Raw genomic sequence first — 15,801 nt, 5'->3', positions numbered from 1 at the left:
CGGACCCCCTGTTCATTGCACAGTGGTGCATGAAGCCAAAGAAGACACTTCATGCTGAACAGAAATTGCCTGGATGAAAACATAGTGTGGAGGCGGGCATGGTTTGGGCAGTGTGTATGAGAGAGAGAGGCTGGGCTGAGCTGTCTCAGTAGGAGCAGCGCCAGGTGTGTTGATTGGCACAGCTGGGCTGAGCTGTCTAATCAAGCTTTCCTGTTTCTGGGCAGTAGTGGCTGGACTGAGAGGGAGCTGCAAAGGAGAGCCAGAGGAAAGGGCTGAAGTATTTTGAGCTGGAGACTATTTATAAGAAGAGCTGTGTGCCTGAGTGCAGGGCAGCAACCCATTGAGCATTTTCTTGTATATTTTTGCTCAGTTTTATAACTTTTAGGCTTTTTGTATAGATGATTTGTTCTTATTCATTTATTTATTTATTGGTGTAGCCTATATATTTGAGCTATTGGATACATAATTTCCCCTATGGGGATGAATAAAATCTATCTATCTATCCATCTATTCATCCACCCATCCACTCACTCACTCACTCACTTACTTACTTCTGGCTCCGAAAAACCAAGATGGCAACAGTCAAAATGCCAAAGTCTGGACTTCAAAACGTTAGTCCACAAACCAGTGGGTGATGTCACAGTGACTATGTCCATTATTTTAATACAGCCTATGCTTACTTAAGGATAGAGTTGCAGTGAAAATAAATGACTCCCTTTGAAACACCTCAATGGCCCCTGAACACTGCAACGGCTTTATTTTGAAATCCGGAAGTATCAGTGAGCGACTGCAGCTTACTCCGCGTCTCTTTGCTGCCGCTGATTAAACGCTTTTGTGCAAAGACTTTGTCCTGCATCACTTCCTCCCTCCCAGCACTGTGCAGTAGGCGGGGAGGTGTGAGGAGCGCGCGGCTCTTCACTCCTTCATGCTGCTCAGGAGCCATGGCGGAGCACCGTGAGCAGCACGCAGCGGCTTCCTGCCCTGCAGCACACGACACACTGCTGACACTCTCGAAAGTTTGACAACACATCTGCTGCTGGAGCTTGTCACACATGACCGCTTTAACTTTTCTCTCAGTGGCATGTACCTGACCTCCGTGGGATCATAGCGACGCACAAAGTGCTTTTTCTTCTTACAGGACGTCCGTGCAGAGCGACTCTTTCATATTTTCAATCCGTGTCAGAGGAGGTGAACATGGGGGCGAAGCAGAGCAGCCCGGCGGCTAATCCAGCTGCTAACGGACGGACCAGAGCGTACTCCGGCTCGGATCTGCCCTCCAGCACCTCCAGCAGTAACGGGAGTAACGGGAGCAGGACAGCCGCCGGAGGGGTGAGGTACCACGCTTACAGTGCGTCTGGAGCCTCCGGAGCCACGTCCAGCACCAGCCAGCACATCGGAGCCAGGGCCAGGTCTGCGGGGGGCTCAGGAGGCTCAGGGATCAGACCACAGTCCGGCATCAACATACCGAACAGCAGCGGAGCCTACAGCTCCCAGGAGTCCGGAGGCAGCAGTCCGGAGGAGGCGGCGGACAGAGATAGGAGGCTGCTGATAGGTTCATTACCAGCACACCTCTCACCTCATCTATTCGGAGGTAAGAGGGCAGAGTGTGTGTGTGCGTGTGTGTGTGTGTGCGTGCGTGGTTGTGTGTACAGCTCAGTGAACTCAAGTGACACTGACACATGACTGTTTACGAGCAGGGCTGTCAGATGGGTCAGGATGAGGGCCAGTCTAATCCAAATGATACAGTGTAATTAATATACAATATTATAGAGGAATGATTATTACTATAGAAAGAGGTCACGTCACTGCTGAACATCATTTCACATTAAACATAAATGACATACAGATAGTTTCAGACAAGCAGTGATTTTAGAAATACAGTGATCATGAACCCATGAACCCATGAACCCATGTGCCCCCCCCCCCCCAAACCTTCATCACTAAATTATTATCCAACACCAAAACTTAAATTCATACTTTTATTTGGATTTGTCATATTTATTCATAACCTGTGTAACTACATCTCATTTCAAAGCCTGTTTTCAGAGCTGTCTCCACATTGGCCAGAAATCAAACCATGGCCGTGTAAACATTTAAATCCTACAAATAGTCTATTTAAACACACCGAGTCTTAGAATAGTGGGCTCAGCCAAGAAAATACACAGTGTGTTAGTTTAGTTAGTACATCTTTATAATGTAAATCCCCTGCATGTTGCTAAAACTCACAGACAGTTAAGTGAGGTCATGGCCTCTCTGTGCTCTGGGGTCACTGAGGCTCTGGAGCCAAATAGTAGACATGAGTGATGCTGAAACAATCAGTGGATTCAGTTCATTCATTAATCAACATTCTGATATGAAGTGTTTCTAAGTGTTGGTTTCACTTCCTCAAATGTAACAATTGGCTGTTTTAATAGCACTGAAATTGAATGTTTATGATTTTTAAACTGCTGGTCGAACAAAACATACATTTTTCAATTAAAAAAAAATTGAACATAATATCAATCAATCAAAATGAATTTATATAGCAGCTCTCTTACAGGTTAATGTGGGTCAAAGTGCTTCATAGTTGATAGTTGACAAGCTGATAATAAGACAGAACAATGACAATATAAAGAAAAGGAACAACAACAGAATCTATAATAAAAAAGTTAGTGTAAAAACTAGGTTAAAAAAGATTAAAAAGACGATAATAGTATAAATAATATAGAATAATGAATGATAGTAATAATAAAATAAGAGATTATATGCCTGACTGATCCGTGTGTGATGGTTTAAAAGAGAAACTGACTAAATAACATGAATACTTATGTTTAAAAGGAAGATCTGTGATTTAAATCAGAGTACCTGTTACAAGCCTGAACACTTTCACCTTACACACACACACACACACACACACACACACACACACACACTGCGGTTTGATAAGCAGACGTACAGAGAAAGCAGAGCAGTGTTAATATGACTGCTATGTACACACACACTGGTGGAGATGCCTGGGAGGCGAGCGAGTAGCGTCTGCTGGTTTATAATGGCGTTCATGTGTGAGGACGATGACTCACACATGTGATCGGAGCCAAACCTTAATGTAAACAGCAGGAAACCTCTTTGTCTTCTGGTTGGTTTTTTTGTATTGATCCGCTCGTGACAGCTGCAGGGAGTGAAGTCTTCTGATTGCTGAACGTGGTTTAATTCAGGTTGTAAGTGAGTGAATCAGCTGCTTTGATTGACAGCAGCATCAACAGGTATCACTGCAGTATGTAGTCAGTCCCTAAATGTGCCTTAAGTCAACTCAAGTTTGGGTTTTAAAATGCAGAGATTGTTTCGTCTTTCTTTGTTAGTCACCTACAACACAAGTGTGCCTGTTTCTTCTTTCTTTTCTTTTTTTTTTTCTTTTTGGCTTACAGAGGAAAGACAGAAATTCTCAGCAGCATTTGGAATCAGACAATAGGCTCATTTGAGATGAATTTGGCTTTTGTGCAGGGAGCGCGGACGAGAGCGGGCGGTAGCAGCGGCGGAGGGAAGTGAGAAAAAAAAAAGCTGCAGTCAGGTTGGACCCGCGCCAGTAGAACATACTGTAGAATATTACAGGAAGTCATACATCTGACAGTTGATCGAATGAGATGCATATGACAGGATTTATCTTCCTATGTATAGTAGATGATGTCATACAGTAATTTCATAAAATCTGGTGCACCTTCATCTTATTCATAATATCCTCCCAGTCACAGTTGATGCACAGCAGAAATATACTGTAAGGCACATGTCTGCATTGTTGACATTGTTTACACTCTGAGTTTCATGTCAGATTTTATAAAAGATGTTCTTCCTCTTACCAAAAGTTTTATTTCCCTTTATAATATTTAAAAGACTTCAATAGGAATTAAGTTGTTAGTGTGAAAATATTGGGAATGAAATAGATAGATGGATAGATGGATGGATAGATAGATAGAGGGATAGATAGATGGATAGATAGATAGATAGATAGATAGATAGATACAGCTCATCACTGTTAAAACACATTGAAAGTCAGTTTGTAGCTCTTCAGCACAAAATAAATACACTACTTTATAGTTTAAAGTGAAACTAATAAAATTGAAATCTGTGCCCTCAAGCAGAAAATGAAGAGTTTCCACAGTATGACTCAAGCCAAGCATCTCCCACCATGCACTGCAGTCCTGCAGGTCTTTTCAGCCACCTTATCAGGCGTCCTGTGGATTTATTACAGGAGCTGGATACTGAGCTCAGAGATGCTGCCCATTCACTCCAATGAAAAACGCTTGCCTGGGTGCATAAGCCAGAAATGTTTTATAGCTTCTGGGGGTTTGCCTCAGGGTTATGCGGCCCACTGCACATGATTATTAGTGTTTTTCTCCTGCTGGCTCCGCCCACATATTGGGATGACATCACTATTATAGACCATTGGAAAGTTTTGTAAGTATAAAACCTTGACAGTTTTTTAAAAAATTATAATACAGAGAGTGATAATTGATGTGTAGCGCTTATTCTCCAATGCCCCCCCCCCCTAAATGATTATACTATTATATTATCATTATATCAGTGGTATAAAATAATCTTCAAATGACAATAATATTGTTTATCTCGATTATTTCTGAGACAATATATCATCCAACAAAAGTAGTTATCATGACAGGTCGGTGTAGTTTTGCGAGTAGCCACTGAGACAAATTAGTGATGGAATATCCAGTTGTCTTAATGTTTCCATGGGGAAGTCAAACCTGAAACAGCCATGTGTTAAAACAACATAATGTGATAGAGTGGATGGGATGTTGCTTTAGGTTCCATTGAGACATGAAATACAATCCAGAAAGTCCAGTTTGAGGAGATGGAATTTTACAACTATTCTATATTTTGTTGCAATAATTGTGAAGTAAACAGCAGAAATACTCAGCTTCAACCTCACTTCCAAAGTATTCCAGCAGCTATGTGTGTTTGAACTTGTTTCATCGGGCCAAATCATCACCTTGCCCGATGACGTCATGTTGTGTCATATAAAAACTTGAGGCAGGTTCAGCTGTTCTACCGGAGCCGTCTGTGTTACCTCCACCGTGCTGACAGACTGATCCCGTTTAAATGAATGTGAAGGCTGTGTTTGTTGATGTGAACATGGCCCACGTCACTGGAAACACACATGGATCATCTTTCCTCTCTGTCCTCACTTATTGTCCTGACAGCTGATGATTTCCTGATGACATGGACACATTTTATTGATATTTCACAGTGCGCATAGTCCCTTTAGTCTTAATATTTAATTCATCACATTGTATGTTAGTGCACGTGAGTGTATTTACTAAAACAAACACACACCACACCACACATACACACTCTTGTGGCAGACTGTGTACACATGTTTATGTGAGTGTGAGTCAGTGGACAGGCACCTGATGATTAGTTCAGCTCGTTAAGTTTCTTTCCTTTACAATGGCTGAATCAATTGTGCACACACACAGACACACACACACACACACACGCACACATATACATATGTAGCTGCAGGTGTTAGCAGGTGGAATGATGCTCTCTCTGTGAATGGATGGTAATTCAAAGCTTTGACATGGAGCCGCCTGATGAACACACAGCAGAGCAGCTTCCACACCTTCATTAACTCACTGATTGGTCAGTTTGGTCAATGCAGCGTGCAGAATGCTGACAAGAGCATGAACACGTGTGAGAAATGTAAGTTACCTGTGTCAAATCGATTCCACGTAACAACCTGATGAATGGAACAACAAGACGTGTGTGTGTGTGTGTGTGTGTGTGTGTGTGTGTGTGTTTGTTAAGAAGCTCTTCAAGAAGCTCTTAAACATTACACAATCATCTAAAGCAACAGTAACAACAACAACAGTTAAAGTGTATGTGGCATAGTAGCAGCTCAATTAAAGGGTTGATTCACCCAAAGTACAAAAAAAAGCATACTTGAGATAGTTTGGTGGTTATAAGACATCTCCTCTATAATATAATGGGTTTGTAATATTCAAAGCTGAAGCAATTTCCATGTCTACAGGTGTAACAGCAGCATCTCTTTGAACTCACTCGTAGCTGTTTCTGTCTAAGTCCTTATGCAAACAGCTAACAGTCTGGTCTGTGCATCACCTATAGTGAGAGCACAGTAGAGAATAGATTATATAAATTAGATCATCATAAATTATTATTTCCTGATGCGTGAACTTTGTGGGGGAACTCACCTGTTGATGAGCTTCAAACATTCACTATGTTTACATGCACATAATATTCCAGATTTTTGCCCATATTTCAAAAAAGACAATGCTCCCACTAAACTGTTCACATGGATAATTCAAATAAACATTCCTCTAATATTCCTGTTTGTATGCAGAGGGTTTGGTGTCCGTCTGCTCCAGTGGGAACGAGAATTTACAAGACAGCGAAGTAAACCAGTGAGGTGGAAAAACATTAGTGAGCTGCTGTCTGATGCTTATAAGTGATAGTGATATGACTGATATTATAAATGATGTATAGTTACAGGCACATCGTCCCCATGATGTTTTACTACACTGCTCATTCCATTCCTCAGTCTGATTTCCTGCTCTAGTGCAGGTATGCATTACACAACCAGCCCATCATCCATCTCTATGCCAGCCTTACAAACTGTTGGTTTGTTTACAGCATACAGGGAGCTGAGTCTGTGTATCGCAATCTATGGTAAAACCCCAACTGAGACACATCTGAATGAACTGTATACATGTCCAAAGCAAGCGTATCCCACATGTCTTAATAAGAACATGCACAATTAGGCATAATTTGGAATATCCAAATGGATTATGCTGTTTAATGAACCTGTGTTAAATTTGTAATATTGCCATATTCAGAATAATAGTGGACTATTATAGTGTGCCTGTCAACATAGTTAATTTGGCCACATCCTGTGCTGAATCTTATTTAGTAACACTGTTGTTTCTACAGGTGTTCAGACTATTTTAGCAGTTCATGCCTACTTGCCCCAGACACACTGTGGTTTTATGCCCCCCAAACCTTGTTTCCAGCAGCAGCAGCAACATGCAGCTGTTTTCAGCAAACAAATGACACACAACACACAGCTATAGCAGCCAGAAGGTGGTTGGCTAGAAGCTAAACAAACAGATAAGAAGAGGCAATACTGAAGTTACATTCATCAGGCGGCCAATTCAAAGCCCAGGTGAATACTAATGTGGCTTCGTATCAACTTTACAAGCCTATCGTACGTTGAACTTGTGTGGTTTTTAGCTTTTGTAGTTGCAATTAAGTAAAGAAACAGCAATGAAGCGAGACCCAAAACAAGTAATACCCATTCAGCTTTGTGGTTTTAAGATTCTTGTAGTTTTCAAAGAAGACACGGCTCACATTTGCATTTTAAAACATCAACAGTGATACTGGCATACATTTTGTGATTACACGGGGGTTGTAACAAAATCAGGGAGTGCATCTTCAACCTCAAAATATTGTACAAGCTGCCAGTACAAGAGTGTGGAACGGGAACATTGACAGAAAGCTGTGTATTAAACATTCCATGTACCCACAGGCCCACATCTCTAATGTGTTGTACACCCCCATCCTCGATGCTTCACGCCGGAGCTGAAGACACTCTATTAATTTGTCAGTGTGTTGTTTGGAAGCGTTTTGGCATTCCAGTTCGGCAAGGAGATGGCACAGAGACAACTGAGAAGAGACAGACACTGCAAGTCTTTTTTAAGAGAGCTTCCAGTTATCTCTGGCAACATGCTGAATCATGCACACGCACAAAACATATCCATGGAAAGGTACATTGTGCCCTCAGGCTGCCACAAAAAAAGGGTCTGGGCTGAACTCTGGATGTCTTCAAATACTGGAAACAAACCCAATGATTGAATTAAAAAAAAACAGAGAAAGGTCACATATTGGACGTGGACTTAATTTCCTGCAAGAACACTGGAGTAAACAGGAAGATAATGTCATAGTCCAAAGTCTCTAACCATTCTGTTTGGGTTGTTTGGAGACTTTCCGTCCTTGATAAACCCTCTGAAAACATGATGGAAAGGCTTGCCCATTGTCAGTTTGTGATTTGAATGAATCACAGAGCATGATAACAGTGCAACAGACTCCGTTTATCCAAATTCTAGCAAACTTTGAATTGAGCCAAGACTGACAAATTACATTGAAGGTCCTTTGAGGGATTTTTGTGCAGGCAGTCAAAAGATTTTCCATCTGCAACTCATCTATTCAGTTGCTACTTCTTATTTCCCTGTGTAAAGTCATTACAGCAGGGTCAGAAGGTTTTAATATTTTAGTCTTACATGTTGCACAGAGTCTCTGAAGCATACTCTGTACATGTCTCTCTACAACTATAGCAACACTAGTTTTAAAGGGGTTGTATTATACTCCATTAGTTGTGTTTATTGAGTGAGCGCCAGCAGGCACCGAGTAGTCCCAGACCAGCGTACTGATGTTATTGAAGCTCAGTCTGAGCGAACCCAAAATAAACTGTGATTTTGCTGGATGTAAGATGTCTCCTAAGCCCAGTTCAGACCAAAGATTCATGAGGAGATGGAACTGTTTTAGAATGTTGAAGTGAAAAGTGGTTCGACTCAATCTAGCCGGTGGCGTCGCCTCTGACTCAACTTGTCAAGTTGCTAGTGGCTGATTTTAGAACATAAGGCACATCGCCTGTTACAACAGCCAACCAGCTCATAGGGAAGTCAGCTGGTCAAATCCGCAAACTGTCAGCTGATTGAGATTGTACAGTTTTTGACTGAGGAACCTCAGCCTTTTCTTTTTTTCATGTTTCTGCCACTTCAACCATGCTAGAAATGCAACTCAGGCAAGTGACTCACTATTTCTATGCTCATTCATGTTTTAAGATGCTACAATTGATCCAGCTACAAAAAAAGCCTGAGAAAGCACAAGTTAGAAAGGAAGTCATTGCCATGGAGACAATACACAGTTTTGTCTAATCTCATTGGCTCATAAACTGGGTTCTACTTCACCGTAAAGTCCATTCTTGGTGTTTGTGCACTCACTGGAAGCCTCAGGTCTCCACATTACACTTGTGTAAGTTGAGTATTGGGCCAGGATCGGCTTCCAAACTGGCTGCGATGCCACAAACCCTGCACAAAAGCCCATAAGGCCTTTAAAATCACATTTTAAATGAGCACAAAGCTTCAGCAGTCTTTTAAGTGTCAAACTCTGCACAAGCTTAAACATTCAACCCTAAGAGCCAGAAAAGAAACATATTTTTGAGTGGAGTACTTTAAGATGACACATTGCTCTTATAGTGCCATTTTTAGCTCTACTTCAACAACGAAATTGTCCATTATATCAAGTCAGACACATTTGTGTTTGGGGTATAATGGATTGGCAATGAGATAAAAAAAGTGGCTAATGGTCTGTCACCCTGGTTTTACTGGCAAATGCCAATACTTAATTGTATACTGTCGTAGTGGTTATTCACTGTCGTATTGCTATTCAAGCTGCACAATTTATCAGAATACAACCACGATGTCGAATCAGGCCTCTAGCAATCTCATTTTTATGCTACAAACAATTCTGCCCTGTTTGTATTTGTGGGAAGACCCGTTGCATCGAAACAAATGCCTAATGTCTCATTTCTTCCTCTGCTGCCTCAACAATGTGTGCGTTGCTTCACGTGACCAACTGTGCATAGGAAGATGTGGTGGTACACTGATGTAATTAAATGCAAATGAATGTTGGAGAAACCTAATGAGGAAAAAAGTGAAAGAAAAAGCATCTTTTTCTAGCAACAAACGTGTCTAAAGAAAGGCTCAGCAAAGGTGAGAAAGACCAAGTAAAGGTATCCTTGCCTATTTCTGACAACAATGCTGTGCTTTCACTGTAAAAAAAAAAAAAAAAAAAAAGGTGTGGAACCCGATTTAGAGACGATAATGAGGCCTTATTTTCCAAAGAAATGTAACACCGTAAATTTGTACGGTATAAACCACGCCAAATGCAAGTCTGAGGAAATCAGAGAATAACTAGTCAAAAACCTGCTCATATCATGTTAATCATACACCAAGTCTTCTAACATCTTATATGAAGGAGTGAGGAGTGCTACAGTTATTAAGAACTGCAGCCCTGATATAGGAAGGTTATTACTCTACAGCCAGACTGTAAATGCAGCAGTTGTCCTTGCGTGACCTGTTTTGAAACAGTGCCAGCAGTCTACTCATGTAGAATACTGTAGCTCACCTTAGACAAGGTCTAACGGTTAAGCGAGGACACCAAAGCAATATCAGTACATTCAATCAGAGTCTAATCATTTGCGAAATGCACTTTTAGGTCATAATAATGTAAGAGTCAATCAGTCAAAACATGCTAGGGACTGTGAGGCTAATACCTAATCACATGCCAATTAGATCAATTACTGTACTGCTCAGTTATTGTAGGCTGTAGTTAAGAGTCAGAGTTAGTATTGCTGATCCTGCCATGAATATTAAAATCATGATGACTCAATGAAAATCTGCTCCATATGAAAATGTGTTATGACAGACTAAAAGATGAATGAGATCAACTTTTTAATGGAAAATCTACACTCAAATTAAATTCACATAAAGTATGACACTTTAATGATGTTGCGCAGATCAGTTATAATTTATGACCTTGACTGAGCGTCTTCGTAAACTGAGCAGCGAGAAAACAGACTGAAACAATGATGTCATGTAGGAACAAACCCTGGAGCTACTCCAAACACAGTCAATAGTGTAATAACTTGTTTTTTTTTTACTGTGATAGCTGCGTAACAGCTGGAGGCCATAAAACACATCTGGATAAAATGGATGAAATAGCCTCCAACTATGACATAATCCCAGATTGTCACTAATTCAGTGTCAATTATCAAATCAAAATTGTGTTACCTGATGACATCATCATCTTGTTTTGTATACAGTGTATGTTGACATGGCTGTCCAACATAGTGGGAGCAAGCTAAGTAAGTCAGTCTTAAAACAGCAGTCAGGTGTCCATATGAGCTGTAATTATTGCTCCTTTTCATACCATTATTAAAAAATCTCCTTCAAATGTGCTTTCAATGGAAGTGACGGAGGACTAAATCATCAACATAGTCATTTAAAAGTAGATGTGGAGCTTATATGAGGCTTCAGCAGTCTGAGTTAGTAAATACACGCATTTAATACAATATAATACATATATATACTTATTGGTATGTAATAATAGTTAAATATGACAGACTAACTGAAGCTATAGTTCTGCAAAGTTGCTCAGGTGGAAGTTTAACATTCCACAGTGCTTCATACAGAGACAGTTTGAAGTTTGAATTTCTCATGAGATCAAGCAGTGACAGTTCTACGCCATCACTGATGAAGGTTACTGTAGACAAAGCATTTGATAATATAGGCTGTGAGTCTGAATCTTTCCCAACAGTAGCTGAATTATTTCTCTCCTTTTTGATGAAACCTCAAAGAAGCTGCTGGATGTTGTCCATCAGTAAAGCGAGGATGGGTTTGAAGCTCGCCTGTTTTCTGCATTGAACTAATGCCAGACTGAAGCCTGTAAAGAGGATAGTAAGGAGACACCATGATGTCTGACAGTTACTTCTGCAAGCTGTCATTATTGCATGAACAAGGATGCAAGGACAGTGATCCGAAGCCTGCTGAGGAAAATAACACTGGGTCTGACTGGAGAAATGTCCGACAGGTCAGCATGACGTTGCAGGAGATCATGCACCATGAAGCTGAGCCGTGCCGTGTCTCTGCAGGTTAGCTGAAATCCGTCTTGACGAGATAAGCCGGTGACTACCTAACCTGCTCTTCATCTCATCTTACCTGCGCAGGCCCTTTATTTGAATACTGCAGCGGGACATAGCAGCTGTGACGTCGCTCACAGGTTTCATAAGGCATGTTTTGAAGCTTGGTTGGTGGATGTACATTAAAGGACGATTTCACCAATTTTCAAGTTGATAACTATCATATTTAAATGTCTTCCCTTTGTTAAAGCCGCGACAGTGCAGCAAGATGACAATTTGGGTGTACAATGTCTTGATTCCTCGTCGTCCATGGCAACAAAAGAAGCAGTGTTTGTAGTTTTTCACCTCTTGTACAGATGGAGGTGTTTTGACCGACCGATGAGCTCTGGATGCGTTCTAGTTTGTGTGCAGCTCTCGTTTGCAATGATCCGTGTAAATCCAGCATGATGTTTGTTGTTACAATCTTTGCGCACACCGTCTGTTGCCGTGGGTGGGACCGCATGCATGCATTCTGGTTGTTGTAGGATATAGAGTCGTGTTGGGGTTCTCCAAACTCTTTCTCAGTTTTCCTTAGTCATAGGGCACCCATTTCAAAAATAATTGCACCTTTCTACTATATGGATGAGTTAATTTTAAGAGACACTACATGTCACATTCAGCCATTCACACATTCCTCAGAGGGGTACTAACATTCACCCACACATTCATACACCATTGTAGCATCGGAAGCAATTTGGGGTTAAATATCTGGAGGAGCTGGGAATCGAACCGCCAATCTTCCAGTTGGTGGATGACTGCTCCAGTTCCTGAGCCACAGCCGTGAAATTCCTCTTTAAAAGTAACAGTTTCCATTGAGATGCTTAAGTAAATTCATTACTTAAGGAGGATGGGACTCTTTGGAATCAGTGTCAAGCAATTCTCATAAGTAGTACAGCTTAACAAGTACAGGTAGAAAACTCATCCGGACTTCTTGGAGCTGTAATAAGATTTGTTGCAGTTAAGCTTGTAATGCAAATACTAGTCTTCCTAGCTACTGCTATGTCATCAAAGCTTTCTAGCATCAATTCTAAAGGCAGGGCTACATGAAAAACAAACTACTTCATGCAAAGTGTCAGTGTTATAATTATTCTAAATGGCTACACTAAAGGGTGGAGCGAAAAGCTTTCCATCATTATGAATCATCAATTAATCATACAAGTAGAGATAACTGCACATACCTTCACTGTTCAAAGCCATGCATGGCGCTGCACTTCTGTTGTACTGTTGAGAGCTTAGAGGAGAAGTTGCATGAAGTGGGTGAGATCGTTAGTATAAGGTAAGTATTGGGCCTAAAATCAAAACTGCCCATTTACTTTGCTCTACGATGGAATAATAGTGATAAGATAGTAAAATAACAAAATGATTTTGGTCTGAAATATTAGTGTTGTAAATGCTAGTGGTACAGCATTTAGTCACTAATGTCAGCAACTACAAAAACATTAAACTTCATATCAGCAATTCCCTCTCACACACTACTATTGTGTCTAGGGACATATGAGAGAGAGAGTAATGATGTGTGAGAGTGAGAATTATAGTGTTAATGTGAGTACAGTGGTGTTGTAGGCATGTATGATTTATGACCCACACAGCCGCTCATAGTTTGTGATTATCACACAATCAGCTGCTATTCAGCTGTGTCATTGTGTTGCAGTACAGACAATGTTAGTACAGCCTTCCTGCTGATAAGACCAGACCTAGCACACTGCTGGTAGTGTACTTTCCAGACTTAACTAGGCTAGGTTTACTGTGTGCAAGTGTATTCAGTGCGTGTTGTGGCAACACTCATAGAAGCATGTCCTGGGTCAGCCAGCAGGTACTTTAAGCTTGTGGTTTGTTTGCCAGCCATCTTTTTTTTTCTTTTTTTTTTAAAACTGTCCCTGCTGTTTTTCTGAAGTGTCGTCCATCTGCTGAACTTTACATGGCAGAAGATTAAGAGCATGCACCATGTGATGGAACCCTTACTGTCACTGTGGCTGACAACAATGGGGGTTTTTAGCAAGTGGAAACTTCCCTAAAAAGCCCAGAAAAGTGTCTCTCACATTATTCTGATAGGTTAAGTTTATTCATATATTGCTTTCAGTCCTTAACGGGGGTGCCAAAGTGAGAATTATTATAATTATTATTATTATTTTGAATTTTACACTTAGTTTTTGTGTATTTTTAGCGTATTTACCTTTTTAAAGAAAGAGTCTTGGGAAAAATTGATATTTGCGTTCTTCCTAAGACTGAGATGAATGATCTTTATTTGTGTGTATACACACGTACAATGAAACTCTGGTTTGCTTCTCTTTGGTAACTGAATAAGAAAAAGCAAGACAATTAACTAAAAAACAAAGATAAAAGTAAGACAAATGGATAAAAAACAGATAAAGAAAAAAGAAAAAGCAACACCAGGATCCAGCGGCACGTTGTCCAGCATTGTTAGACGTCACACGTTGGTTTGCATTGGAGCTGGTTTGAAGCCATTTTTTCCATTCTATTCCAAATAAGGAGTATGGGTTGTTGCTACGATCCGCTACATTGTAACCAAGCTAACTCTAGCTTACTCTGGCTAATGTTAGCTACTTTAGCTAAATAGTTTTAACAGGACAGGTATCAAAAAAACATAACACTAAACGTATGAAACACATGAAGTGAAGTCACATAGCTGTCAATCAACACCTATCAACTCTTCAAATCTTATTAAAGGACCAATCTTTTCCAATACGACCACCAGCACACTTATTAGAAGGCCTGGGTTTAGAAATTGAAACAAAAATGACTGACTTTGTATTTCTACTGTGAAATTGAGGCTTTCTGAATGGTCAATTAGCATCTAGCAGCCTGACTTTTGCCTCAAGCTACGGTAGCTGCCTTGACAAAAAATAAAAGTATTTATCAGCCTGGCACTTTTATGACAAGAATAAAAATGTGAAAACTATAAAGTAAATACACCACATTACCAGCTATTAAGCTAGTTATTTCCCCCAGCTTCAACTCGTTATGCTAAGCTAGGCTAACTACATCCTTCGGGCTGACTTAAGAGTGGTATTGATCTTCTCATCTCACTCTTGAGTAAAAATAAGCATATTTTAACTATTCCTTTAAGTGTTTGACTTTAACTCTTCTTTACCGTTCTTCTTCTATCTATCTTCTTCCTAAAAATCAACCTGCTGCTAGAGGTTAGCTTTAAATGCCAATGGCACCAACTCAATATAATGTATTCTGTTGATTCTCTTTGTTCGTTTGTGATGTGACGGTGTTAGACTGTTATTTTCTAGATCACCTGACTGGGATAGTTTAGTCTTTCCGTTGCTGCCTCCTGCAGGTGCTCTGTGTTTGTGTGTGATGCTAATATTTACTGAGGGAGAGATGGAGATACACACCGCCTGACGTAGGTAGAAGGCAGTGTTACATTAGCCTGATAACAGGAAGCCCTCTCATCATTTACCCTACTTAAAGCCATTTTCCCAGCAGCCCAAAGCATATTTATTTATACTCCTCTCTTCCCTGCCCTCTGCAGCCCCCCCACCCCTCCCTTCTGTTCCTTTTTTTCCCACTCTTCTCCCTTTTTTACCCTCTCCAAGTCCCTTGGAGTGCAGGTGGCAAGCAGTATGAATTATACATGCATCTACTGGCCAACTGTTTTCTCAGCTCTATCAATACGGTGACCCTCAGTTGTCTCCAGTATTGACTCAGCTCTACTGCCTCTAGTATGGGTCCATAATGTTTTATCCAATCACAATCCAGCAGCAAATCTGCATATCCAATCTGAATTATTTAAAATCCCATTTCGAATCAGTTTAGGCTGAGCTTCTTCACATTTTTAAGTAACTTAAGTTATAAATAACTAAAACTCAACGACTGAGATCTTTGAGCAGATACAGCTTTTATTGGTGTTTTTTTTAATTTCATTTACAAAAACACTGTAATAAGTTTCAAGTGTATTTATCATATGCATAAAAGTTTCACTGATTCTAACTAATGAAGCTGAATTGACATGAATTAGATTGTAATTCTAATAATTAGACTGTCCACTCATTAGAGTAGTGATGTTACAGACTGGTGCTTCATTT

The 15,801-nt window shown here is 40.5% G+C and overlaps 1 protein-coding gene across 1 annotated transcript in view; it reads left to right on the top strand.

The window, feature by feature from the left end:
- The first annotated feature begins 717 nt into the window (after positions 1-717).
- znrf2b (zinc and ring finger 2b) overlaps positions 718-15,801 on the top strand; it is a 35,009-nt gene continuing 19,925 nt past the window's right edge. The window contains exon 1 of the mRNA XM_053326766.1: positions 718-1,591. Coding sequence (XP_053182741.1) covers positions 1,195-1,591 — 397 coding nt within the window. The 5' untranslated portion in view covers positions 718-1,194. The remainder of the gene's footprint in view (positions 1,592-15,801) is intronic.

Source organism: Scomber japonicus, chromosome 10 (assembly GCF_027409825.1).
Source record: "Scomber japonicus isolate fScoJap1 chromosome 10, fScoJap1.pri, whole genome shotgun sequence".
Classification (NCBI taxonomy): domain Eukaryota; kingdom Metazoa; phylum Chordata; class Actinopteri; order Scombriformes; family Scombridae; genus Scomber; species Scomber japonicus.
This window is presented reverse-complemented; position numbering and strand designations above follow the sequence as displayed.